Genomic DNA, 27,804 nt, shown 5'->3' with positions numbered 1-27,804 from the left:
CGGCGCGATTTAGTGCGGTGCTGTTCGATGAGGGAGGGCGATGGTGTTGGCGGCGTGATTGCGTCAGCGCGACTTTGCTTCGGTGGCTGTACTGTGACGGGGATTGTGTATGACCGGATGTTTTTGCGTGCCACTGTGTTTGGTTACTGTTGTTGTTGCTGCCTCTTATTCTTTTTCTGAGCGTGCAGTTAGAGATACTTTTGCCTGACCAGCACAACTATCGTTTCAAGGTGTTAGGAGTTACTTGCAGTATTAGGTTTAGTAGTGGGATAACGATTTGGCGGAATAGTGTTGTTGGATTTGCCAACTGTAGGAAGGGATTTGCTAGACAGGAGTTATGGTCGACGGGGCGAGTGCGACACGCCACGACAGCTCTGTTGGTACGTGTTTGGGACGGTGGATGCGGTCTGCGGTGGGTGCGTGTCCGCACAGCCGGCACCGTGTGCGGCACAGGGCCATTGCGGCTGTGCGTGTGGCGCTGCTTGTTGTGTTGGCGCTGGTTGCGGCGGCGGCGTGGATGCCCGCGGTGCATGCGGTGGTGTTGCGACTGCGGGGCGGCACGGTGGACAGAGCCATCACGGTTGGCCGCGCCGTGGACACGGTGCTGATGGACGGCGTGTCCATCACGAACGGCGTGGCTGTGGTGTTCGACGTGGCGGCGATGCTTCCCGGCGCGCTGCGCATCGAATTGAGGAACTGCGTGTGCGACGGCGGTGCGCAGATCTACGTGCGAGGCTACAGCGGCGAGCCGGCGAGTGACCGGAGCCTGGAGGTGAGCGTGAGCGGGCTGTCCGGCGACTACTGCTCGCTTGTGTTTGTGCACAACCTGCCGGCACACACGAACGTGATGGTCCGTGACTCGACGATTGTGACGGCGGGGCCGATGCGCTACTCGCAGCTGAGCGGGCCGGCGGACGCGGTGGCGTCGCCGCTTGTGCTGTACGCGACGTCGCTGCTGCAGACGCAGCTGCGTGTGAGCAACACTGTGCTGAGGTCGTTGCAGGCGGGCGGGTCGGCGGTGCACGTTGGCGGCGGCGTGGACCTGCTGTCGAGCGCGGTGGTGCTTGACGGCGTGTTGCTGGAGGCGTCGGGCGGTCCGACCGCGTCCGCGATGCATGTGGCGTCCTCCTCGTGTCTCAGCCTGCGGAGCCACTCGGTGTTCTCTGTGACGAACGTGTCGGTTGTGAGCAGCGGCGGCGGTTTTGTGCTTGGCGAGCGCCTCGCGGTGTTTGATTCGGTGCTGCGCTTCGTGGGCGTCAAGGGGTCTGTTGCGTCGTCGCTGGTACGTTGCGACGGTGGGACGGTCGGTGGCGGCGGGTGGCTGGAGCTGCGCGACGTGTGGGCGGTGGGCGAGGCGTCGTCTGTGGCGTCGCTGTCGGGTGTGACGCTGAGCGGCGGCATCGTGTCGATTGCGCGCTGCGCTGCCACTGGCGCGACGCTTGTCTCCGGGCTGACGATCACGAGCGGCGCTGTGTCGGTGCAGTGCAACCTTGCCGGCGGCCGGGTGCTGCAGAGCAGCGGCGACTACCGCATGGCCGGCCTGCCCTCCGTGAGCGTGGTGCCGTGCGACGGCTGCGCGGCCGCGCTGGCGTGCTTTGATGGACTGACGGCGTCGTTCTCCGACTGCGTGTGCGGCTGCCGTGCCGGCGGCGTGGACGACGCGTGCCTGCCGTTCGACGTGCCGGTTGCGAGGGCCGGTGATGGTGGCGATGGCGCGGAGGGCTGCGTGAGTGGCGTGACGCTGACGGAGTCGGTGACGGTTGGCGGCGTGCGTGCGACGGCGTGCTTCGACTCGGTGGTGTTCAGCGGGCCGATCACTGTGGCGGTGGACCTGCGCTCGATGGACGCGTTTGCTGACGCGCTGAACGTGACGCTGCGCCACTGCGTGCTTGCGGGCGGTGCGCAGCTGCGGGTTGGCGGCCTCAGCGAGAGCACGGCGCGCCTGATGCCCCACGCCCTCGTCAACATGACGAATGTGACGTCGATGGAGGGCACGATTGTGCTGCATGGCGCGATGCCGCCGAACTCGAGTGTGCTGCTGGCGAACTCAACGCTGCGTGCGACGGTTGGCGGGTCGCAGTACGTGCCGACGACCCGTGGCCACGAGAAATTTCGGTACGGCCCCGCGCTTGTCCTGGATGGCGTCCTGCTTCTGTCGACACGGCTTGTCATGACGCGGTCGACGCTGGTGTGTGGCGGGGGCTTGTGCGCTGCGATCCTCGTGGAGTGCGGCCTCGGCGTGCACCTGTCCAGCGTCTTCTACATGGACAACTGCGTCGTTATTTCGCGGACGCACGTGATGTACGCTCTTGCGTCGGACCTGCGTGTTGGCGGCGGCTCCGTGTTCTCCATACAGAACAGCTCGTGGAGTGTGCCGAGCATCGAATACTACAAGGGCGCGTGTGTGTTTGAGGATGTTGCGGTGGATGGCGGTAGCGTGCTGCAGGCTGTGTCCAGCACTTTTCGTCTTGGCTTCGCCATGCTCATAGCAAACACGCTGACCGTGACTGGCGGCAGTTGGCTGGTGCACCGCGACAACGAGTTCCGCACGGCCTACGTTGTGTACGTGGTCAACGAGAACGGCGTGGCGTTCCGCGATCGGAGTGTGTGGTCGATACTTCACAACAACTTCACTTACGGCTCGTACTCGTCGACCATTGCGCATATGACAAGCAACTGGTCACCACCGTCCGACTTGCGCCCGATCATCTACGGCATGTGCAACGAGCTAAGGGGCTCTCCTGTGACGGATTACGGAGAAGAGCTCAATATTGTGGCGCCCGTGACGGCACTGGACTGTGGTGCGTGCACCGTGGAGGCCGTGTGCTTCGCTGCGAGGACGAGCAGCATCAGCGGCTGTGAGTGTGTGTGCGCTGCTGGCGGCTACGGTGACACGTGCCTGCCAGCAGCGGTTCCGGACGACCTTGGGCCGCTCCCGCTCCCCGATGCGGACGACACGGAGGTCCGCTGCGTGCACGGTGGCAGCATCAGCTCCGTGGACTATCCTGATCCCGGTGTGCGTGGTCTGTGCTTTGTCAGCGTGACCTTCACCGCCGCGATTGTGCTGGACCTGTTGCATTTTGACGCACCACAACAGGCACTCAACATCACGCTGCTGCAGTGCGTCCTCGTGGGCCTGTCGATCAAGGGGAGTGGTGTGCGTGTGCACGTGAACGTGACATCTTCGATGCTAGATTCTGGTGCGTTGGAGTTTGTGGGTGATTTTGGCGCGAGCTCCCAGATACTGGTGGCTGGGAGTACGCTTGCGACGACGTCGGTCCACGCCATTGCCTTTCCGGAATTTTCTTTTGGTGCGAACTCGACGCTGCTGCTACTTGACAACTACATCGAGGGGAATAGGTACGCAGTTTATTTCATCAATGCTGTTGTTGTTGATGGTGGCGGTATCATTGCGAAGGGGAATACGCTGAGCGCAAAGGAGGAGGATGACGGTGCGGAGTCAGCCGTTTGCGTTCATGCTGTTGATGTGAAGAATGGCGGCTACTTTGACGTGGAGAACAACACGATGAGCGCGGTCATAGGCGTTTATTTTTTTGGGAATACCATCGTGAGGTCCACGGGGCTGCTGCGGGTGGCGGACTGCACTTTCATTGGCAGCGCGGAATTTTTTGATCCCACGCTGGTGAGTGTGCCTGACTCTGTGACACTCGAGGGCGGTGCGCAGTGGCGTGTGGAGGGCAACAGCGTGGGTGCAGCCTCAGTGATAGGTATGCCTAATTCCAAGCACAAAATGGGACTGTCGGGCAGCGGCACCACCGTGGTGCTTGCACACAACCGTCAGGTGGACTCGAGGGCCTTTCTCGCCAAATTTTTCCCGTCTACCATTGTCGTTACGTCACCCGCGCGGTTTTTGGTTGGGTGCAACCTGCAGGGCGATGAGGAGGTGTCGTACGACGGTGTGTTTCCGGAGGAAGTGGTGGTGTTCAGTTGTGGCACATGCAACGACGACGCGGCGTGCTACATGCCCGGGACGGAGTTGGTGGACCGCGGCTCGTGCTCGTGCAGCTGCAGGGACGGATGGCATGGCGCGTCGTGTCTTCCCTTCGAGGTGCCCGACACGGTTGTGCCGCCTTTGCCGGAGAGAGCCGTTGACGGTGACACGAGCTGCGTGGTGAACCAGACGCTGACGAGCCTCGCGCTGAACATGTGGAAGACACACCAATGCTACGTGGGCGTGACATTCAGCGGCGTGGGTGCTGTGTTGACATTCTCTCTCGACAGTATGCCGCTGCATCTCCCCATCAACATCACGCTCACTGGGTGCACATTTCTTGAGGGTGCTTTGCTGCAGTTTGTTGGGGGTGCTGAGGCGGCGGAGTCAGCCGGAGTCCTGATCCGCGTGAGCCAGACGGTGATGCGTTCCTCTGTTGTTGTGTTTGCACTTGCCCTCCCGCAGCACTGCGACATCGCCGTCACGGAGGTTGATGCGGTGCAGTCCTCTGAGGTCCGGTTGCCGGATGCTAGGATTACCACATTGAGCGTCGTGACGTTTCGGAAAATTGTTTTGACTGCATCCTCGCTGCTGGTCAGCAACGTCAGGGCGCGTGCAACGAGGCAACGCGGGTTTGGTTTGCACTCTACCGGGACTCTGAAGCTGGTGGGTGGCAGCTCGCTGTACACGCGGTACTGCAGCTTCGATAAATACGCGCACATGTTTTACATACACAGGCTCAGTGTCCGTGACCGCTCTGTTTTTGCGCTGCTCAACAATACAATGTTCTCTGGGGTAAGCCTCTTGTGTCAGTACTACGGATTCAGCGTGTCGGATCACAGCGTATTGCGCATGGTGGGGAACAGCGGTTCTGTGTCATACGCCATCTGTAATGAAGAATTGTGGAATGTCCAGCGGTCAAGCTGGCTGGACTGGCGCGACAACGACGTGGGAGTGGGTGCGATGCTTCAAGACACTGAGTCCGCTTTTGCGAGCATTGACGGCAGCAGTGTTGTGACGCTGACGGGCTGCAAGATGGGCTCGACGGGGTTGTCGAAGCCTTTACTATATCAGGCTGACGCCGGCTATCGGTTCGTTGCTGGGTGTCTGACGGTCGCGGGACGTGTGGTGACGACGGCGGCCGAACTGGAGCTCCACGGCATCACCAACGTGACGACGGTTGCTGCGTGCGGGGAGTGCACGAAGGACGGCGACTGCTTTGCTCCGCTGACGACGGCGGTCAGCGACTGCGAGTGCCATTGCGCTGCTGGAGGGCACGGCGATGTGTGCGTCCCGGCGCCTGTGCCTGCTGGCCCGCCGCCACCACGCACACCGCCGCCGCCTGTGTCGCCCACACCGCCACCACCGCCGGTTGGTGGGTGCATCAGCGACATGGTGTACCCCGAGGTTGCGCAGGCAGTGGGCGGCGGGCTGTCGTGGCTGTGCTACCGCAACGTGACGTTCAGTGGGGGCGGGATGAGCCTGACGGTGCTGGTTGGGGCGATGACGGGCGACGTGGCGAATGTCACGTTCGATGGCTGCACGTGGAGGGACGGCGCCGTGCTGTTGCTGTTGGGCAACGCGCACGCCGCTGTGGGGTCGCTGAACATCATCGTCACCGGCAACAATTTTATTGACGCGCTGCTTAGCCCGGAGGGTGTGTTTCCACCGCGCACGAACATCACGATCAGCGGGAACCGCTTCACGGTCACGAGGCTGATCCCTCGGCAGGGTTTGGACCTTGACAGCCCGTCGTGTGTTGCGATGAATGGACTGGTGATCACCAACGACTCTGCGGTGGTGCTCAGCGGCAATGTGTTTCTGACCGTGAGGGCATCGTCAAGCGCCATTCACGTTGTTGAATATGCACTGAGGGTGTTGTGGCACTCCGTGTTTGCTGTGATGGGCAACACGTTTCATGTGGATGGCGGTGACGGCACGCTGATATATCTTGAAGGGTCTAGCCAGTCTTTGTCGTTGAGTGTACTGAACAACTCTGCCGTGGTGATCCGAGGCAACGTTGTGTCGAGGCCGATGAAGTACTTCATGTTTTTTCTGTTGGCATTGCGTGTGGAGTCCCGGTCAGCGGTTGTGTTTCAGGGCAACGACATGCAGGGAAGCTCGGCTGTGTTTTATTCAAGATCCAGTTCCCCTATCTACTACAACTCCTGGCTGCAGTTGAGCGACAACCTCTGCCGCGAATCCCCATCGGATGCTTTCCTCTTTCTGAACCCCACGGTGAGTCTTCGTGAATCCACGGTGTCTGTGTCCGGCAACCGATTCATGTCCAGCACGGTCACGCCGACTGTTCTGCGGATATTCACCGTGCCCCGCGATATCACAAACGGAGCGATTGTGGCCGCGTGCAACACTGTGAACGGTGAGGAGAGAGTGAGATACATTATCCCGTCCGTGTACAACGCCACCATTTTGACCTGCAGCGACCCATGCACCCTTGCGACGTTGTGCTTCCCCGCATACACGACGACAGCCTCGAGTGATGGCTGCGCCTGCGCGTGTGCTGAGGGCGGCTACGGCGATGCGTGCCTGCCCGTTGCTGTCTCCGAGCCACCGAGCACCGACGGCGCCGACTTGTGCGTGCGGGACGTGAGTGTAGACGTGGATGCGGAGGTGAACGTCAGTTTCGGGACGTCGTTGGTGTGCTACGTTGGCGTGACCTTTGCGGCGGACGTCGTGGTAGACGTGGAGTCGATGTCAGGGAGCATGCGCAACGTGACGCTGGCGAACTGCACGTTTTTGGACGGAGCGAGTCTGTACGTTGTCGGGTGGCGGTCCGACCCGCCTGCTGGCGAGCGCGCCGATGTGTTGATCAGCGGGCTTGAGTCGCGCTCCGGCGGCGGCGTGGTGGTGGCGAACCGATTCCCGCCGGGCTCGCGCGTCACTGTGGTGGACTCGGTGCTGATCGCAGAGAAGCGCATTGCGTACCGCGGCGCCTACGACCTTGGCGACGCCTCCGCGTGCCTCGTGGTGCACAGCGTGAATCTGACGGGGAGCGTGTTGACCATCGCGCGCACGCATGTGGCGGCGGTGTTCGGCGGCGCTGTTGGCGTGTTGTTTGTTGGCGGCGTGGCGCTGTCGTCGCGCGGTGCGCTGTATGTGGACGGGCTGTTGGTGCAGACGGCGCTGGGGCTGTGCGTGTCGGTGGAGGGCGGTGTTGCTGCCAGCGGCGGCTCCGTGGTGGCGTTTGTTGACAGCGACTTTCTGCTGTGCAAGCACGCGGTGTCTGTGCGTGGGGCTGTGGGCGTGTCGGGCTCCGCTGTGGCGCTTGTGCGGAGCGGCTTTTTGTCGACGGCGGACTACGCGGTGGCGTTTTATTCGACGATGAGCCTGGCCGACGGGTCGATGCTGCTGGCGAAGGACAACGTGCACGACGGTGTCTCGAGGGAGATGCTCTACGCCGCTGGCGCCGTGACCGCTGTTGGGAGCATGCTGAGCTTTGTGCGCAACCGAGCGCTGCTGCCGCGGATGCTGTCGCTGAGCCTGTCGCTTGCGTCTGGGGCGCATGTGAGGGTGGCGTGCAACGACGCTGGTGGCCGTGTCCTGTCGACGGCGGAGGAGTACGCAGCGGCTGGATTTGGCGACGCTGGGAGCATCGACGTTGTTGGGTGCGACGTCTGCGACAGGGACACGCACTGCTACGCGCCCGGGACGGCGTCGGCGAGCATGAGGAACGGTGTGTGCGTGTGCGCGTGCGGCAGCGGCGGGCACGGCGAGGCGTGCGTGCCTGTGGGAGCTCCCGTGCTGCCGCCCGCCGTGGGCACTGCGTCGAGTGTGTTCGTCCGCGAGGGCGTGACGGTGCGGTCGGCGTTCGTTGTGCCTGCCGGTGCGAGCGAGCTGACGCTGCGCCACGTTGTTCTGGACGGCGTGAGTCCGGTGCTCTACGTGCCGTGGATGGCGCGGGACGGCGTGCGGATCGTTGTGCAGAACGTGTCGCTGCTGAACGGTGCCGTGCTGTACTTGATGGGCGGTGGAGGCTTGCGCGGTGCGGTGGCGGCGGGGAGCGACGAGAGCGGGCCGGTGGAGCTGTCCGTGTGCGAGGTGGAGGCGCTGAACGGTGCGCTTGTGCTGACCGGCACGTTCCCCGCGGGGTCCGTGCTGACGGTGACAGACTCCCTGCTGGTTGCCGCGAGGCCGACGCCGCTTGTGTATCTTCCCGGCTCGCAGTCCTCGCCGTACGCACCGGTGCTTTTGCTGTCGGGCCTGCGGCTCGTGCGGTCCGTGCTGGTTGTGTCCGGCGTTGCCCTCGTGACCGTGGTGACTGGTGGGCGGACGGTGGTGGTGGACGGCGCTGTGCTGGAGCTTGTCGGTGGCGGTGTTGCGCTGGACGCGGCTGTGTTCGGTGGCGACTATGCGTTGTACGCGAGTGCGCGTGTGGTTGCGTCGGGGGGCGCTGTGCTGCGCGTGTCGGGGAGCCAGGTGTACGCCGCGCATGGGTTGGTGTTTGGCAGCGGTGTGGAGACCAACGCGTCCGCCGTCGTAGTGAACGACAACGCCGGTGCGCTGACGGATGGCGCGCTGCTGGTGCTGCGGGGGTCGGCGTCGTTTGTGTCCGGGTCGTGGCTCTCGGTGCGCGGCAACAGCATCAGCGGCAGGCTCCTGTCGGTGCCGTCGTACCCGCGCAGTGCGGACCTCGTGCAGAGCACGCTGACGCTCCACGGGAACGCTGGCAGCGGGCCCGTCGTGATGGACGGCACCGTTGCGCTTGGGGACGCCGGCCGACGGTTCGTCGTGGGGTGCCTGACGCTCAACGGGCAGGCGCTGCGGCCGATGGACTACAGGTCCGCCGGCATCATCGGGGAATTCCGCCCCGTGGCGTGCAGCGTGTGCGACGCCGACGTGCACTGCTTTGCTGCTGCGACGAGGGCGATGTCTGGGTCGTGCGGCTGCCGCTGTGCTGAGGGCGGGTACGGGCGCGACTGCCTGCCGGTGCACCTGCCGCACGTGGACGGGTGCAACCGCACGCCCGCTATGCCGCTGCTGAGCCACACGGCGACGCTGACGGTGACGCGCAGCCCGACACCAACGTGGACGCCGGGCATGAGCACGACGCAATACAGTCCGACGCAGTACAGTTCGACGCACTACAGTCCGACGGAGACCCTGCAGTTGACGGAGACGGTGGCTCTGCCGCCCACGCGGACTCCGACGGCATCGGTGAGCAGCACGCCGTGGTGGAGCGACGTGGCGTGCCCGACGCTTGCCGTGACGACGACGGCGGCTGGAGGAGGCCTCACGCAGAACGACATCCGCGGCGGTGGGAGCGCCGTCCCGACGCGGCTGATGGTGGCGGTGCCGCCGCCGTTTCGGTGGGCACGCGACCCGCAGCTCGGCACGCACCTGAGCTTTGTGCCGGTCTCGACGGCGCAGCCGAGCGGGTTTGGTGGTCCGTGGGGAGCGATGCTGAGCAACGCGACGTGGGTGCGCAACGCGACGAATCCGTCCACCGTCCTGGAGCTGGCTCTGCCCGTGCACCGCGCCTACTTCATTGCTGCCGACGAGACGATAGTCATTCGCTGCGACGCTGCGGCTGTGTCCGGCGGCTGCAGGGGTGTGCTGCTTGGGTCCTTCACGATCAGGTCCGCCACGCTGCCCGCCGCTGCCGGCGCTCTCTCGGCGATCACCGGCGTTGTTGCGGGTGCGACGGCTGTTGCCGTGGTGGTGACCGGCGGGCTGGGCTCCGTCCTGGAGATGCAGGCACTCGGCGTGTTTGCGAGGATGCCATGCGCCTCGGCGCAGGAGCGTGCGAGCACCGTTGCACTGCCGTACTTCCTGTCGGTGTTCGCTGCCCGTGACCCGCTGTGGATGGTGGTGGGCAACGCGCTGCTCGCCGCTGTGTTCGGCTGCGTGCACTGCGGCGTGACGGCGGCCTTCCAGCGGTGGCGCGGCGTGGACACGGCGACTGCGTGGGCTGCGATGCGCTTCCCGAGCCTGACGTACGTCTTGGCGCACGCGATGCACCTCGGCATTTTCTTTGGCTCCGTGCTTGCACTGGCGATGCCCGGTGCCCGCGTGCAGCACCGCGTGATCGGTGTCGTTGGAGTGCTGTACGGTGTGGTGTTCCCTGCTGGCGTGTGCTACTTTATTGCCCGCCACACGGGCGCGAGCTTCACGAAGTACTGGCAGTTTTCGAGGAAGCCGCTGCCCGAGCGCCTGCTGTACCCCGTCGGGTATTGGCACCCTGCGGCGCAGCAGCGGATGTACGGCGGCATGCTGACGAACATGAGGGGCAGCCGCGTGTACTGGTGCGTGTTCCAGCTGTCGGTGCTGTGTGTGGTGTGCCTGATTGCGGCTGTGCACCCGCCCGTGGGAGGCTGCGACGTCCAGTACTTCTGCATGGCGGCTGTGCTGCTTGTGGGTGCGGGCGTGGTTGCCTTCACGAACACGATGCGCTCGGCCTTCCTGACGGTGATGCAGACTGCGAGCTTTGTGCTCCTTGCGGCGCTGTGCGTGGTCAGCGCGGCGAACCACCTTGCGCCGAGCGACGGCGGTGCGAGGGCGTACGCGGCTATCGTGCTGCTGCTGACGACTGTGCTGCTTGCGGTCACTGTGTACGGCGTCGTTGTGTGGTACGTGGAGGACCGTCACTGGCAGGAGCTGCGCGAGCCGCGGCGTGGTGGGCTGGAGGCGCTGCTGCGCGATGACGAGGATGGCGACGAAGAGACGCAGAAGATCCACGACGGGACGTCATTGTCGTACGCCTCAGGCACCACCGTTGCGTCGTCGTACCGACCACCCGCAATGCCGTAGCGGCCCATGGCCGGTGACACCCGCTCAGACGCTCTGAGCCTGCTCGAGTGTGCATCCATTGCGAGCTGAATAATTGATCACGTCCTCCTGGACAGGTGAAGATGCTCTGCTTGAAGAAAAATGTGGCGCAGGTTTTTTTTTTTTTTGGGTGGAAGGGCTCCGACCCCAACAGTCTCTTTACGCGGCGAGAAGGCACAACGCACCTCGCAGATGCGGCATGACGTAGACGCTTCTGGCGGGTATCTTCTCCCTTTCCATTATTCATAGATTGATTGGGTGTTTGCTTCATTGCTTTTATTTTATTTTATCGATTATCGAAGACAACGGATTATCGAGCTATCACGCTAGCCCGGCGTGGATGCGTAACGGGTGTGTGCGTGTGTTTTACGCTCTTCGCTGCAGCACCGAGTATGGGGGCTGCTTCTCTCTCTATTTCATATCTATACTTAGTAATGAGGACGTGCTCGACGGCGTTGGCTGGCGTGCGGGCCATAGGATGCATTCAGGAAAGCGTTAGGGAAAACAATCGATGAAGCCCTTCTGTGACGCGTCACCTCCTGGAGGTTGTGAGTGCGCGTTGCTGGCTGACATGAGGGAGGGCGTGGGTGCCACGGCTGTGCGGCTGCGCAGCCACCCATCGGACTCCGCCCCGACCGCGTCATTGATTGTTGGTTTTTGTTGGTTTGTTTCTATTTTTTGTGCGGGTGCCTGCAGTGACTCTCCCTCCTGTCCCACGATGACTGTGTGGGAGGGCATGCTTGTCGCCTTTTACACTTCTGATGTTGTTTAGAAAGAGCAACACGAGAAGGAGCGAAGAATTATGCGGAATGACTTATTACTTTATATGCAGGTATGTATGTATCGATGTATTTCTGTGGATTATTTTATTTTTCTTCCCTCTCTTTTTTTCTTTTGCGTTGCTCCATATGTGTCTCAGTGTTTGCTTTACTACGGCCACACACGGGTAGCTTGAGTCGCGGATGGCTTTTTTCTTTTTGACGCCATTTCCTGTTAGACGCTAACGCGTGCACGTTCGGCAAGTATCCACTCTCCACGGCAAGGTGCTTGATATTTTGGATTCATCCCCGATGTAACGCAGCCACCACCGCCGTGGCACGCATGGGAAGTAAGATGGAACGCGGGGCAGCGAAAGATATTGTGCTGCACATGTGTCTGTCGCATTTGTTCTGTCGTGGTGGCTTCAATGTGGAAGGAGAGGGATCAACATTGCACGATTCCGAGGCTTGGAGGGGTTATTACCCCTTTTTTTTAAAAATATTTTTGTTATGATCTCTGGTTCCCACCCGTGCTTGCCCCGATTTCTTTTCTGAGTGGAGCTGTGCCATGGCCGTCCTTTTTGTTGTTTGCGGGAGGAAGAACACATTGCGAGCGACGAAACCACACGTCATGCATGCGGCGTTCAGGGAGGTACGTATTTGGGGTGGGGTGCACATATGTGGATGTCATGTGAGACGAAGCGGGGGCTGACTGATCAACCGTCACTCCTTTTCTGGAGAGTGTGCTCTTATTTTTTTTTGTTGCCCTTTTGTGTCGGGGCACGACGGGATTGGACAGCACCGTCCCACGAAGGGCCTTGCACACATACACACTCTCATGCCACTGTCGCCCCCGGAGTGGGGTGTAAAACCCAAATTCCTGCTGCTTTTTGCATTGACGCAAGTATTTATTTATTAGCTGACGCCGTTCTGTCCGGCGTGTCACTTTGATTGGATTGTGTGGGATCGCTTGTCGACACCATCAAACAAAACAGGCTGACGACTTCACGTATTTAAATGCCATCTTGCACTCGTATTTTCTTACGCTCTGTTGATGTGCACTCAAACAGCGAGGAATCCGGAAATATGCGTGCGTGGAATTTGTCCTGTTATGTGAACTGCGGGCAACACTGAGGGGGTGCCACTTTTATTCCCCAGAGTTGTTGTGTCTCTTCGCAGGGCTGGCAGGGAAATTGCATGCAGCCTTCTACCGCTGGTGTGTCCCCAAATGTTGTCACTCCATGCGAATAATGTGCTTCAGCGAGTGAGGGGGATGATTGGGTTTGTGTGCACTCTGATTGTGTTTGCTACTTTGTGCGGGCACGCAACACTTGAGTGGTGGGAAAATGGAGCGGGGCGATGCATGGCTGCGTCCCGCCCATCGTTCACTGCACGGTGGTGCGGTGCGCATTGTGGTGCTGACTCTGCGATGTGACTGCGGTCTCCTGCGCGGTGATGGTGGAGGGTGGAGGAGAGTGTTGACCCGCGGCGGGACGGTGGGATCGTGCCTCCTTTATTTTTCTTCTGTGAAGGTGTGCCCTTATTTTTATTGTCAGGGATAGGGCACACGGACAGACAACGTGAGTAAAATTAAAAGGGCGATAATGCGGCGGTGTTGTGGTTGGTTGCACGCCCCGTGTTGCTGCGGAGACGGTGGGCCTCGGCTGCTTCACCGACAGGCGTTGCAGTGCGGCTGCATGGCGCACCGACCGCCCCGCCGTGCGAGTGCCACGCCCAACGCCATTGGGACTGCGGGACGAAACAGCCGCGAGTGTCCTTTGGAGCCAGCAGCACCTGCTGGCCGCAGTTAGGCGGTGCGAGTGGGATGCTTCACCGCACGGGTGTTGTGATGGCGCCTCGAAGCGGCATCCCCGGTGATGGTTCCGACGCTGCAGCTCGCAGAGAAGTTGAGGAAACGCGGCGACCAAATTGGACCATGAGCAGCAGCGTAAAGGACATTCTGCTGGAGGGAAGCACACTCAGGACCGACATGAAGCTGAACGATTTCCTTCGGAATTATGTTGGCGGCAGGGCGGCCGTTGGTGAAGACCACAACGTGACGATGCAGGTGTTTTTTCAGGAGCCGGATGCTTACGTACAAGACCAGCGGCTTCTTAGAATTATTTTTAATTTAACAGAGTACCAAGAGTTGGAAGAGATGAAAGTTCTATTGGAGGCTATTAATAAGCTTCATCACAAGGGTGTGTTCTCTCTTGAGCAATGGAGGGACTATGAAGGAAAGGATACGGTCACTCCCATTGCAAGGGGAAAAATAAACGCAGCCCTCACTCAGATACTAAAAGTAGAACGGCGTGAGGCAGAAATGAAATTTACCTTTTCCACTACGATCGAAGATGTACTGTTTAAAGGAAGGGCTCGCGTGAATGAAATGAAGCTGAACGAATTTCTTACGATGGAATTGGGCGGCAGGGGCGTTATGGCCATGAATCGGGATGTCTTACTGGAGGAGTTTTTTAAGGACCCCACGAAGTATATCCGTGATAAGGGAGTATTGAACGAAATACAGGCAAGAGGTGCTTATGCGAGGATGGAGAGGACTGTAAGGGAGGAAATGGATTTGGAAGAAGTTGTACGCAAGCTTTACAAAAATGGTGTCAGTAATCTACTTGGGTGGTCAGAAGCTGCTGCAAACGTAAAAACAACTGTTCATGACATCACTAAACACTCCTTGGATGCAGCCTTTGAGGAGGCGAGAAACCGAATAACGAAGATTGCAGCGATAAAAATGGGGGGATTGTACGAGTCTGTGTACAATGCGAGTTGGCACCATGTGGTGGAAATTCCCGACGGCGATGAGCGAAAGAAAACGGGGACGGGAATGGAGGTGAAGGAGGGGAAACCGAAACAGTCATGGACGTACAAGAAAGCTGGCAACACCTTCGAAAAGGATGACGCTGTGCAGCAATCCGATGAAGCACCTCCCCTGTTGATGGTGCTCACCTCGGACAAGGGATGGCCGTACACGCTGAATGTGCTGCATGGGGCTGGTAATGACTTGTGTGTTAACTGTGAGGTGGATCGAGTATGGCAGATCGTCGAGCGCGATCTAACCAAGTGGATCAGCAATTTTCATTTGACTCTCAATCCTTCACCTTTGCCGCGTGTGTTGATTGGGACGCCCGGAATCGGGAAGTCGATGGCTGCCGGTTCGTACCTCCTTTACCAGCTGCTGCACTACGATGTGGAGAAAATCCAAGTGGTTGTCCACTGTTTTGGAGAAACGGCGTACGTGTTTGACAAGACCACCAAAACCGTGACAAAATACGTGGGTGAGATAACATCCATCGTTGTTTTGGGTGGTTTGTGGAAGAGTGGGATGAAAGGGGTACATTATTTACGATGTGGCAAAGAAAGGAACGCCACCACTGAGACATTTTGCGCCCTCCACCGGATGGGGCATGATTGTGGTGTCATCGCCAAAGGCAACCAACTATGATGAGTGGGAGAAGCAACTAAAAGCCAGGCGAATCATCATGAATTGCCCCGACGAGATGGTTGTGAAGGCGATGTGTGCGTGGATGAAGCGAGGTCTGGAACCAGATAAGCAGGTGGAATGCTGGAATATGGTTGAAAAACACATGGAAAAAGTGGGGCCGATTCCACGTCACATCTTTGATGAGGATGATTATATTGATCGCATGAGTGCCGTTGATGATGCCTTGTTATCGATCAAACCTACTGATGTTGGAGAGCACTTTACCCTGAGAGGAAGTAAGCTATGGTATTCCGAGGTTCCGTCTCACAAACTTCTGAAGGTTGTCCGGGAAATAACAGAAAAGGGTGCTGAGGTATTTCTCAACGCATCAATAAGTGCTGATATCGGGTTTCGAATTGCAGACCGTTTGGAAAAGGAAATGGCTACGAAGGATTTTTTGTTGCTAATATTGAGATGGCGTGATGCTCTTGTTTCCCACGCTCTGGAAAAATTGGGTTTGCGTGCCTTCATGTATGGGGAGCTTGTCATTGCAATAGTAGAGGGACTCAAGGAGCTGCCGCCACCATCGCCTTCGAAACCGCGGTCCTCGGTGCTGAAGGTAAACTATCAAGGGTACCCCACTCGCGCCGTTGGATTAAAGGAACTGCAAGGCGGTGTCACGAGGATTCCGATGGAGTACAGGGTGCTGTACATACCGAAGGTTGAAAACTTTCCGCTGGTGGACGGCTTTTTCTTTGTTGATTCGCCGCGGAAGACGCTGGTTGGGCTGCAGATGACTACGGCGAGTGCGCACCACAAGATAACCAGCACTGTGAATCTGTTCAATGAGCGTATGGCGGAATACTTTAATGGTTGGGAGGAATTATCCCGAGACCTGTCGTGGGAGATGATTTATATACAACACGCATTGAGCAAAGAAATATCAAAATGGCAGAGATGTGGTCCCGTCAATACCGAGAATTTGAGCGACACTGAAAAAGAGATTGTGGCGTTCTGGGACGGAAGGGTACACCAATACCAGTTTGTGTTGACACCTGATTTTGTAAGTAAAATCCGAGAAATGAGAATACAACAATCTTGGGGGAAAGGGATAGGGAAGAAAGTTAGGGAAATAATTGGGGAACAAAGTGCATTTCGTTTTGGTAAATATATTGGGAAGTATTTTAACGATTTTTATGTGTGTGTGTGTGCCTACGGGGTCTAGACAGTGAATACCTTTCTTTTCAGAGAACCGTTGTGATCGGCAGTGCCACACTCACCACACCCTCTTTTCATTTTATTTTATTTTTTCCACCAGAGGCGCATCGTCACTGGAGGCTGTTGCGCACTACAGGGGCCGCATAATTTCTTTTGTATTTTTATGGGATTTTGTAAAAAGAATTCTTGAGAGGGCGGCTGGCTGCCCAAATAAATTCATATCTCGCGCAAACGAAGATATCTCTCCACAACTTTTTTCTCTTCTATCGCACGGTCTTTTGGGATACCGCGATTGAGGGAGTCAGGGAGCCGACAGCTGCCAGACGGAATTATTATTATTTTTTTTATTTTTTATTTTTTCCGTCCCACCCAATTTGTGATCCCAACTTGTGGGTGGAGGAGCCCCAAAGGCCTGCCGCTTCGCGGGGGATAAGTGTTTCTAATTGTAACTGTGCGCAGCAGTCCACGGCGGTGATTGACGGAATGTGCACATATTTTTGGGGAAACATTGCGGCGAACTCATTGCCTCTCCATTTACCGCTTTTTTCCCTTGTCCTTTTGGATGATTTCAGAGTCCGGCCGGCGGCCCAGAAGAGTATTCAGTGTTGTTTCCTTCTCGGTCTCTCTTCTTTTCTTTTCTTCCTTCTTGTCTTTGAACTTCCTGTGTGTGATGCAAAAAACACACAGCGCAGTATTCAATGTGATGCTCTTTCAATGGAGGCGAAAGTCGTTCCTACTCCCAACAAACCACGACGCCGTCCTCGCAGCTCCCCGCGACAATGCGGGTAGACGGCAACACGGCGCAGTTGAATTGCCCCCAGCCCCTGAGGGATGCCGGATTTGCGGTTGCTGAGGCCTTGTTTGACGTCGATGTGGCGTTGGACGTGCCGGACTCAAGTACACTCTTCCGAAAATTGTGTGCCACTGCCGCCCCCAACTTTACTCAGGACCGCAAGAACATGGTGGCCCTCAGCTACGGCGTGCGTTCATCACCAAAGCGACAGCTCATGTACGGCTCTGCAGCCGGAGAAGGATATGCTGCTTGAGTCATCACCGAATTTATTCGGCTGGGCACCAAAAAGGACATTTTTGCCCTCTCATGCCACGTCATTGGATCAACAGAGCACCTTGCAGACCTTCTTGACGCCGACAACGAGCTCGGAGTTATTGTGGGCTCCGTGAGGGAGGGACCTCGTGTGCGAATGGTGGCGCGAATTCGTGTCTCATCGGCCGGCGACGTTCGAGCGGCGATGGACACTATTGTCAAAAACTATGAGAAATACTTTGCCTCCGTGCTGTGTGAAAAGCAGCCAACGCCTGAGCAGGAGGCAACGCCCTCGTATTTGCCCGACACCGTCGTTCTGCAGCTTTACCGCGATGATGGTGAGGCGGAGTTTGTAGATTACATGGATGCAAACTCCCTGACATTTGTCGCCTTGGGAGATGCCGAACGGCCCGCCTTGTGTGGCATTGATGCCACCGCGCAGCTACACCACGAAAGGACCCGACGAGCACTGTTGTCGGCAGCAGGAATTGTCTCCAGCATTCGCCGCCTTCGTCTGCGTGTTCCCTTCGGCATGTCAGAACTCAGTGAGTTGTTGCGCCGAGCGTACAACACGGAAAAAGGCAACCGCAACAACAGCCTCAATGGTTCTACCGAGACGGTTTTGTTGACTCAAGCCTTTTCGGATGCCGTGTGGGCGGAGGAGTCGTTCCATTGTCTCTCCATGACTCGTCGTGTTGGCAATATTCTTGGCTCGACCGGGATTGGATCCGTTACAAGGGATCTTGCCGTTGACAAGTGGCGTCTTGATCAGGACATCATGGAGTTGCGGGATGAACTCATGATTCCCCGGACTGTGTACGACCACAGGCATTTTAGCTATGAATCCAACAGGCCCATTTCAGGCATGGAGGAGGAATGGATGAAGCGCATCAACGCCATTGAGAGCAGCCGTGAGGAGGCGCGGGAACGGCAGCCGAGTGTGTTTTGCGAGCGCGCCAATCATGAGGCGGAGAAGATGACCAAAGAGCTTGAGCAGAGAAGTGGGACCACGTTGGATGAACTTGAGAGGACTCTGGAGGCCAAAAAGCGGGAGAACAGTGCTCTGCAGGCCGACCGCGAAAGCCGCATTCGGGACTACGAGCAGACGTTGGAGAAGATCCGAAAGAAGAAACAGGACGAGGAGAGTGCCTCGGAGAGGTTGCGGCAGGAGATGCAGCAGCTGGAGCAAGAACTCAGCCTGCGGCAGAGCGCCATTGAGACGAAGAAGAAGCAACTCGAGATGATTCAACTTGACAGGGCGAAGGGGCGAGAGGCCGTCATGCGGGAGCGGCAGTCCATTCAGGCGATGCGAAAGACCGTCCTGGAGGAGCGGCGTCGCCAGCGGAGGCAGTGGATCCATCAGATTAGGGAAATGAATGCAAAAGTCCTGGAACAGGTGCGTCTCTTGGCCGAGGAGCGGAAGAAGAAGCGCGAGCAGGCGACAGCCAAGGAGGACGCCGCCGAGAGGGCTCTTGCTGCCGACATCAAAATGATCGAGGGGTATTTGCCGAAGCTCATTTCCCTTGAGGACATTCCTGTCAATCCGGAGGAGACGGGCATCATTCGACGCCAGTTTGACGAGGTCTTCACGCAAGAGGAACAGACATATTTGGCCAGGCTTGAAGAGGAAAAGTCCCGCAAGGAGAAGCTGGAACGAGGACTCGAGGTGTACCGACAGCGTATGCTTGATGACTACGTGGCAAAGAAAAACGAAAAACTGCATGACGCCGAGACAAAGGAACACCACCTCAGTTCTCTTGTGGATCAGGTGCTGAATTAATTACGCAACGGGGTCTGCGTGAAAAAGATACCGAGCAAGGGCAATGCTCGCAGACGCCTATATTTTCTCTCGGAGGACTGCAAACGTATTCATTCCTGTGAGCTGGACCATCAGGGATTCCCGTTAAATCGCAAACGGCCTCCAGTCACCATTTGGATACGTGACATCAGAAAAGTTCTCATCGGCCTGTCCACAACCTCATTTGTGAACTACAGCGGCGAGGCACAGCTGGCAACAACACGCCAGGAGGCAGTTTCTGACAATGGGACGTACCGCCATGATCCCACGCAAAACATCACTCCGTCCCGCCTTGGAACAAACAACCACCGCGCATTTGCACTTTTACTTCGCGATGGGAAATCATTGGAGGTGGTTTGTGAGACTGACAGCGATTGCGAGGCTTGGCTTGTTGCTCTCAAGCGTCCACTGCATTTGAGGACTCCTGCGGAAAGACTTCTTGAGGAACGACGGGGTACGTGAAGAGACGCGCGTGCGCAGCCGAGCGATAATGACGTGGAAATGCGGTGGGGCGGCCCACTTGACACCCGCAATATGCGAGGATTTGTTTCTTTGGCCCCCGATGCAGCAGCTCTTTGCGGCGAGGATCACATTCCGCCAGCTCTCTTCCTTCGGCTGGAACAGGAGCCGGCTGAAAAGTCTCAACGGAGCACAATAACCGCCTATGACGTCCGAGTTTGCTCGGGCCTGGATCTGTTCCGCTCCGGCCAACTTTACGACTACTTGTGCGAAAAGCGTGTCGTTCCGCTTCCGTACTAATGCCGTGGGATCTTTTATTGTTTTTCTCTCTTTTTTCCCATGGCTATTTGTGGTTTTCTTGTGTGCACTTTTGGATATATTGAGGCGGCTGGTTGGAGAGAGGCTAACTGCCGCACAATTTTGTGTGAAGAGGACTTTTGAACCCCACGTGTTTGGGTCATTAGCGAGTCAAGGGGAAAAAAAAGGAAATGATGGTCACCACCAGTACTACTGCTGCTGCTTCTTTCCTTTTCTTTGCTGCCAGTTTGAAGTGGGCTATCCATCATTTCTTGTGGGTGTTCCACACCCCTCTTCTCTTTCCTCTGTTTCTGGATGCGTGTTTTTAGCACCGCCGTTGTGTGGCCGTTGCTTTGCCAACATGCATACGGGGGTGGTGCCCCTTCCCATAGATGTGCCGTGAAAAAATATTAACACGTTTTCAAATGCGCCGTGTGCTTCTCTCTGTGCATTTAATTTGGGGCTTAGGCCTCACTCAGGCAGGGGCAAAGAACACCTTTGCGCCATTGCGAGGCGGCTGTCGAGGCGGTGCACTAGCACAATAAGCTGTGCGTTCCACAACACACAGAGTATTCGCTACTGTGGGAATCGAACCCTTATTTTTTGGTGAAACTACCAGGGCTTATCCACTGGGTGCGGTGCGTTGATTCGTCAAAGGGAACAGAAGGACGTCCTCTATGAGGTGTGCCTGTGGAGGGAGAACTGAACTGCTACCTTGGTGAGTATAAAATATTGGTATTTATCTGAAGCGAGGGGGCGCATCGCTGTGCATGACGAGACTTTATTCATACGGACGTGAGGCGGCGGGTGGAGGAGGCCAACGGGCATGGGCAATACGAGAGCGATTCCATTGTTGCCTGTTGAGATGATTTGAGCATTCATGATGATAATGATGCGGGCGAACACTCTCAGGTAGAAACGCTCTTCTCGATGTCAAGGTATTAAAGTTTCACGGTAATGTGCCGCAGGTTGACCGGACCTCTTTTTTGTGAGGCTTTCCAACACGTCGGTGGAGCTGCTCGGCGTTCCCCAAAAGGGTGTTCTGTTCTGCACAGGTGTGGCTGCCCGAGGATTGGAACCGCCACGGGCGGAGTGAATTGTGCACGACGATCCTCCGACGGATCCAGCGTGTTGTACTCACCGCACTGGACGGTCAATCCCGCATTGGCAACGTTGGGGACTCTCTGCTGTTCCTCATGCCACACGAGGCAGGATGCATCCCATGCGTGAGGACCCTTTATCGCAAAAGAGAGAGGGATCAGTGGCTCCTTGCGGGAAATGAGGCGGAAGCAGCAGCAGATGGAAGAATGATAATGCGAGTCGTCCCTTCCACCACCTGACGACGTTGGACCCAAAAGGGGAACCACATGTGAATGCAGAGCACAGCCACTTACGTGTGCACTGTTATTCGACTTGTCGTGAAGCGGGGTGGAGCCGTCAACGACTCACCTGGCGGAGATGCGAGGTGGAACGATGACCTCGCCCGAATTGCACCGTGTGTTCCCATCGTACATGCGGGCGCACGCAGGGCACTCCAGAGAGCCTATAAACTGTTTTCTAAATTTGTGTATGCTCACATTGGTCACGTCGCACACGGTTTCCTTCTTGGCAAGAGATCCGGTGATGTTTGGGCACAACTGCAGAGCTTTATTGGGGAGGACGCGAAGACCGCGAGAGAGACGTCTTCTCTCGACACACAGGAGGGCGGAAGAGGGTGCGAGGGCTTTCGAGGTTGGATGCGACTGCAGTTGGAGGTGCGTCACGATGATTGGCCACGAAGCGTGATTGTGCGGAAGCAGCGCAGTGTGACTTGTAGTGCTGCTGGGCGGGGAATTGAACGGAGGCTGGCACGGAGTGAAGGGAGGAGTGACACACCCAAGAAGCAAGAGGCCAATGTTGCAGTGATGTTGGTGAAGTGTTTTCCATGGGATGAGCTGAGATGTTTCTCCCATGGCGCTTAGCTGTGCCCGCGCCAGTCCGTGTTTTCTATCTTTTTAACTCCACAGAGTGTCCAGGCTTTTTGGTTCTTGCTTGCTTGGCACTCCTCCGCCATGGGAGTCAACGAGTCACGACGACCCATCGGGATGCCAAACCCACGGGAATCGTGGGCTTCAGCGTGGTCAATCTGGATCAGTGAGCGGAGACCTGCGGCACCTCATTCTGCGGCGAGTATCTCACGCACTGTCACGGGTATCGGCGCCTGTGTGTGTCTGCCCCATGACCGGCATTTGTATGGCGTACGCCCTTGGCAAGGCTGAGGGAAAGGGCGGGGATCCCCACTGGCACGTGTCTGCAGTCATAATGCGTAAATTGTGGACTTGTTTGTGCGGTAAGGCAGCAAGGTCGCTCAGGAGAAGCAACATAGACTGGGAGTACACTTTCTAGCGGCGCGTGCTTGGTGACTACCGAGGCGATGGCCCCAAAGGGACGTATGTGGGTGATGCAGATGCACTGGATATGCGCAATGCCATGCCTCGTGACAGGGAGCGAGGCAGGAGTAGCGTGATCCTCCTGCCATGGACCTGTCAACTTTTGAGCAGTTGGAGTGGAACTAAAGGGAACAAGGGTGTGTGTCTTCACCTTCTTGCGGGAGGACGCGCAGAGGTTGGATTTCTTTTGTTAATTTGTTCGGTCACTGTGTCTGTGTTGACGTTATTATTTTTTTTTCCAGCGGCATTCATTTTGCGATTTGTGCGTCTTTGGTGTCCAAAGTTTTCCGCGCCGCCAAATGGGGTGTTGCGCAGGATCGGCATACATGGATGTGCGAGAGCATTGTGTCGCTCGCCCGTAATAACACACACGCGCACAGTTTCATCGCGTCTGATACGTCACGTTCTTCAGAACGGTCGAAATCACTTGTGGGACGTCACTTCATTTGCGGCGTCGGGAAAGTGAAGTAAATGGAGAGATATGCCGAGAACGCAATGCCTCTCCATAAGACCGCAGGCTGCCGGCGACAAGGATCAGGGAGCCTCTACCCAACGTTGAGAAGAGGGCAGCGCTCTGATGATCCGTCTTTTGCCGCTTTAGGAACTTTTAATGTAGTGCACACCGTGTGGGCCTTTTTGCTGCGGATATGCAGGAGGGTGATGTGGGGTGGAATTATTGTTGAGGGCAGAACGGACGCCGCCTGACCTTGATGGGAGGGATGCGTGCTGTTATTTCGTGCTTCCTGGCCTGCGTTGTCGCACTCATGCTGTGTGTGCGGATGGCCACAGTAGTGGAGCTGAATACGGTTCAATGTGTGTTGCTCACGGGGACTGCGCGACACATGTATTTTTTGTTGGGCTTCCCAACAGGAGGGGCGCATCGCCGTTGCGTGCTTCCTGCGGCAGTCCATTACCCTGCGACTGTGCGTGCCGCCGTCCGCTGCGCCACTGCAAGCCTTTGCCATTTGTGAGAAACGGGGAGCGTGACTGCTGTGGCGGTGGTCGAACTTTCCCGAATTGGTGCTTTTGGTGATTTCACTTAGAGCGCCGAGCAGCGAGGGGCTGCACACGCCCAGGAGGTGGGAGTGTGTGCTGCAACCGCACCTGCGATTTGTATTTGGGATGTGACATGTTTCTTTGTTATTTTTGTTTTTGGTGATATGCGGGGCAGCGGTGTGTTGGCGTGTGCGGGCTGCTCATGGTTGCCGGTGTTGTCTTTCCTGCTGTTCTCCCGCTCAGCTCCTTTGCGTGCGACGGACCAAACGTTTTTACGGGCGTGTGGTGGGGCCGCGTTCTTGATTGGAAAAAAAGCCTTTCGCAGACATCATGATACTGCCGTCCGTGCCACACGAGGCAGCGGGGAGTTTCCTGGGATTTATTGGCGGGGTGGCACCGCACCCATGCCGTGTGGTAGGTTTTTATTCCGCAATGCACGGTGATGGGGATGTGCGGTGACAACTTCCTCCAGTGGAGCGACACGAGCAGCACGGGGAGCTGAACGGAGGAGTGGTGGCTGCGTGCTTCCCAGTGATACGTGAATGGCGAATGAAATATGAAATGCAGCGTCACGGCACACTTTTGTGACACGCGCATTGCAGATACTTTCCATAAAGCATGTGATTGCACTCTTTTCTGTTGTGTGAAGGATTACCGTGATGCATCGCCGTTGTGGAGTTTAAGATTTGCGGTCCCTGCGTGTGGCCGTTGCTGCACCGAATACTCCTCCCACTTTTGTGTGTTTGTGTGTGTGTCAGGGGCCATGTGCCCGCACTTCCTTTTGTCAAGTGTGTGCTGTGTCGGCGGTGCCCCAGCGGTGCGGGACCGTGGCGAGCGGGGTGCGTGTGCGAACCCTCCGTGCGCACCACGTTGTTGTTGTTGGCTCTCTCCAACACTGTGCTGGGTGGATGGCATCCATATATCGTTGTGGTGGTCTCTGTGCATATGATTTTTATCGAATACTGCGCCGTCACACTGTGTGGGTGAGTCTCTTGTTGTGGCCTCGATTCATGACTGTGTCTGTTGTCTTTTTTTTCTCATTCCTCTTTTTTGTTTGGTGGCTATTTTTTAGATCTAACTCAAACTAACTAAGAAAGCAAGGAGAAACGATGTCTGGAAGGCCCGAGGAAGGACTTTACGGCAATGTGGAGAGTCAATCGTCCAATGTCTCGCAGGGAGGTCGGAGGAGAACGAGGTCGGAATTTGAGGGTGACACAGATTACTCCTCTACGACTCGCAGAAGATTGGAGGGAATTTATCGACCACAGTGGACCATGAGCAGCACCGTGAAGGACATTCTGATGGAGGGAAGCACTAACATGGCCGAAATGATGCTGAACGATTTCCTTCGGAGCAACTTGGGCGGCAGAGGCGTTGTGGACACCAATGAGAACGTCGCTATGGAGATGTTTGTGTTGAGACCCACGATGTTTATTAACGACAGTGAAATATTGGGCATGATAACGGCATCGCCGTCATACCAAGTGCTGGAGGAAAGGAAAATACTATTGGAGGCTATTTATAAACTTCGCCACGAGGGTGTGGACTCTCTCGAGCAATGGAGGGACCATGAAGGAAAGGATACGGTCACTCCTCTTGCAAGTGGAAAGCTAGACGGAGTTCTCACTCAGGTACTGAGAGGAGAAAGGCGGGAGGCAGAAGAAAGGGCAGTGCGGGAGGAACAAGTAGAACTTACCCTAACTAATACGATCGAAGATGTGCTGTTTAATGGAAGAGTTCGCGTCATGAAAATAAAGATGAACGATTTTCTTACGCTGGAAACGGAAGGCAAAGGCATTTTGGCTACCAATCGGAATGCCTTGTTGAGGGAGTTTTTCAAGGACCCCACGAGGCATATCCACGATGCGGGAGTATTGGGCGAAATACAGGCAACCGATGCTTATGCGAGGATGGAGGGGACTGTGAGGGAGGAAATGGATTTGGAAGAAGCTGTACGCAGGCTTCACCACGAGGGTGTGGACTTTCTTGAGCAATGGAGGGACTATGAAGGAAAGGATACGGTCACTCCTCTTGCAAAGGGAACACTAGACGCTGCCCTCACTCAGGTGCAGATATCAACGTCCGTGGTTAAATCAACGGTGCTGAAGGGATATTACGAGTCTGTGTACAATGCGAGTTGGCACCATGTCGTGGAATTTCCTGACGGCGAGGGGACGGTAATGGAGGTGAGGGAGGGGGAACCAGAACAGTCATGGAATTACAAGAAAGTTGGCGAAACCCGCGAAAGGGATGACGCTGTGCAGCAATCCGGTGCAGAGCGTCTCAGGCTGATGGTGCTTACCTCGGACAAGGGATGGCCGTATTCTTGGAAGGGGAATGAATTTATTCGTGACTGCCATTTGAACTGTGAGATGGAGCGAGCGTGGCAGATCGTCAAGGGCGATCTAACCGAGTGGTTCAGCAGTCAACGTGGGACCGACTTTAAGCCCAAGCAGCGTCTGTTGATTGGGACGTCCGGGATCGGGAAGTCGATGAATGCCGGCTCGTACCTCCTCTATCAGCTGCTGCACTACGATGCGGAGCAGCTCCCAATGGTTGCGTACAGTTTTGGTGGAAGCACGATGTACGTGTTTGACAAGAACACCAAAACGGTATCAACATACAAGGGTGACCCCAGGATTGATGATTTTGTAAACATTTCTTTTTTGCGTGGGGTGAAAGGGTATTGTATCTACGATGCGACATTGGCATCTCGTCAACCGCCTGCCGGTTTGCCTTGCAAGGGATGGGGCATGATTGTGGTGACACAACCAAAAAAAAACGAATATTAACGGTGGACAAAAAAAATGGACGCTACTGCAATCGTAACGAATTGTCCCGAAGAAAACGATGTGAGGGCAATGTGCATTTGGATGAAGCGCAATTGGCCCCTGCAGGAGCAAGCGGAATACTGGAAGGAGGTGAGTGGTCGCATGAATAACGTGGGACCAATTCTTCGCTTCATCTTTGGCAAACAGGCATATGATGACCGCATTAAAGCGTGTCAGCAGGCCGTGGATGGGTCGACCGCCTCGGAATTAGAGCGTAATTTGGGTATTGGCTGCTGTTACTCGTCCAATGACAGAGACTTGTCTCGAAAGCTTGTGAAGGTTGTCCGAGTACGACGAGGAAACAACATTGGATCGCCTCTGAATGTGCTGATATCTCCCCACCTCGAACGCGAAATATTGTCCCGGATGGAAAATGAAATGAAGCAGTCCGATTTTATTTTTTTCGTTTTGAAGTTCTGGGATTATGCCCCACCATATATTATTGAAAAGTATGCCATATCTGCATTTTTGAATGAGGATTTCCTGCGTGCGATAAAACTCAAAATCAGGGAACTGAGGCCACCAGGACGACGTGAGCCACACAGCTGTGCGCTGAAAGAGCACTCAGACACGAGCTTCGCCAGAAAAGAGGTTCTAACGCCACCGGAACGCCTTTCCAATCCGGTTGCTATGGACCACTGGGTGCTGTACAAACCGTGGGCCACAAACTTTCCGCTGGTGGACGCCTTTTTCTTTGTGGACTCAAATCCGAAGATGCTGGTTGGGCTGCGGATGAATACGGCGGGTGCGCACCACACCACCGCCAGAACTGTGCGGCGGTTCACTGAGTGCCTGGCGGCATATTTTAATGGTTGGGAGGAGTTATCCCGAGACCTGTCGTGGGAGATGATTTATGTGCAGCACGCAGACAGCACGCCGATGACTGGCTGGCGGAGATGTGATGTCGACAATTCCAATAATGTGAGCCGCGCTGAAAACCGAGAGATTGCGGTGTTCTGGGAGGAAGAGGTGCACCAGTACATGGCAGCTATATCGTCGGACGATGCCATAAGGGACGAAGCTCTCTGAGGTGAGGAAAAACGAAATAGGAGAACGAATTAAGGAATGAAAGGGGCAATTTTGATTTGTGGTAAAAAATATTGTGGGATTTATATATTTTTGGATACTTTTTTGTGTGCATACGGTGCGGGTGCACCAGCACCAAGCGACAGTATATCGCACAGATTTCAGAATTGTCCAACGCTATAGAACATAACAGTGGCAGAAGAAATTAGGGAGGGAAAGGGGTTGTTTGGTTTCTGGTGAAAAACATTGGGTGGTTTTTATATAGTATGTTTATTGTGTGTGTGCATACGAGGCGTAATTGTAGAATTGCCCCGGTATGAGGGAATCATTGTGGCTGGCGCTGTGGCAGCACCACTGCATTGTCCATTTTCTTCTGTTTGTGTTCTAAGGCCCATCACGAACAGAAGCATCTTTAAGGGATGGACGATGCATAAGTTCTGTTGGGAAGCAGTGCGCTCCGTGTGACTGCATGGACTGAGGCGTCGCGTCGTGGGTGGATGAGGACTCCGCTTCCGCATGTGTCTTTTTGGGTGTTTGCTAGCTTGTTGTGCACTGTGTGTTGGCTGCGGGCTGTGACCGTGTTCTGTTGGCCGTGGGACTGAACTGGAGGCGGCGGCGGTGTGTCTCTTCTCATCCTCGTGCATTGGTGGATGATTGCTGGCAGTGTGTGCGTTTTTTGTGTGTACGCCGTCTCGCAGTTTACGCACACAGTGGGCCACAACTGCTGTGAAGCGCCGCGTCTTTTCTGTAAGGACTTATTGCCGCTGTGCGTT

The 27,804-nt window shown here is 56.5% G+C and overlaps 1 protein-coding gene and 5 pseudogenes across 1 annotated transcript, besides 7 other annotated features; all 6 read left to right on the top strand.

The window, feature by feature from the left end:
* Window positions 1-16,731: a sequence feature (areas not merged during assembly with more than two copies in the genome that could not be assigned to a particular haplotype).
* On the top strand, window positions 338-10,720 carry Tc00.1047053506063.59 (dispersed gene family protein 1 (DGF-1), putative; the record flags this gene model as incomplete). The annotated part of the gene is made up of 1 exon (XM_807353.1): window positions 338-10,720. The coding sequence occupies one exon, from the start codon at window positions 338-340 to the stop codon at window positions 10,718-10,720; it is 10,383 nt and encodes a 3,460-aa protein (XP_812446.1).
* Window positions 5,267-5,323: a microsatellite.
* Tc00.1047053506063.50 lies at window positions 13,101-16,157 on the top strand (annotated as a pseudogene).
* Window positions 16,317-16,750: a mobile genetic element.
* Window positions 16,478-16,510: a sequence feature (AT_rich).
* Window positions 16,732-16,843: a sequence feature (areas merged during assembly that could not be assigned to a particular haplotype. This can correspond to areas where the two haplotypes were merged or to regions with more than two copies in the genome that were merged during assembly.).
* Window positions 16,844-27,804: part of a sequence feature (areas not merged during assembly with more than two copies in the genome that could not be assigned to a particular haplotype) that runs on past the window's edge.
* Tc00.1047053506063.34 lies at window positions 16,865-19,753 on the top strand (annotated as a pseudogene).
* Tc00.1047053506063.31 lies at window positions 20,630-21,655 on the top strand (annotated as a pseudogene).
* On the top strand, window positions 21,801-22,304 carry Tc00.1047053506063.25 (annotated as a pseudogene).
* On the top strand, window positions 24,284-27,034 carry Tc00.1047053506063.20 (annotated as a pseudogene).
* Window positions 27,727-27,804: part of a repeat region that runs on past the window's edge.

The sequence above is a fragment of the Trypanosoma cruzi genome (assembly GCF_000209065.1).
Source record: "Trypanosoma cruzi strain CL Brener chromosome Unknown tcruzi_1047053506063, whole genome shotgun sequence".
Taxonomy (NCBI): Eukaryota; Euglenozoa; class Kinetoplastea; order Trypanosomatida; family Trypanosomatidae; genus Trypanosoma; species Trypanosoma cruzi.
This window is presented reverse-complemented; position numbering and strand designations above follow the sequence as displayed.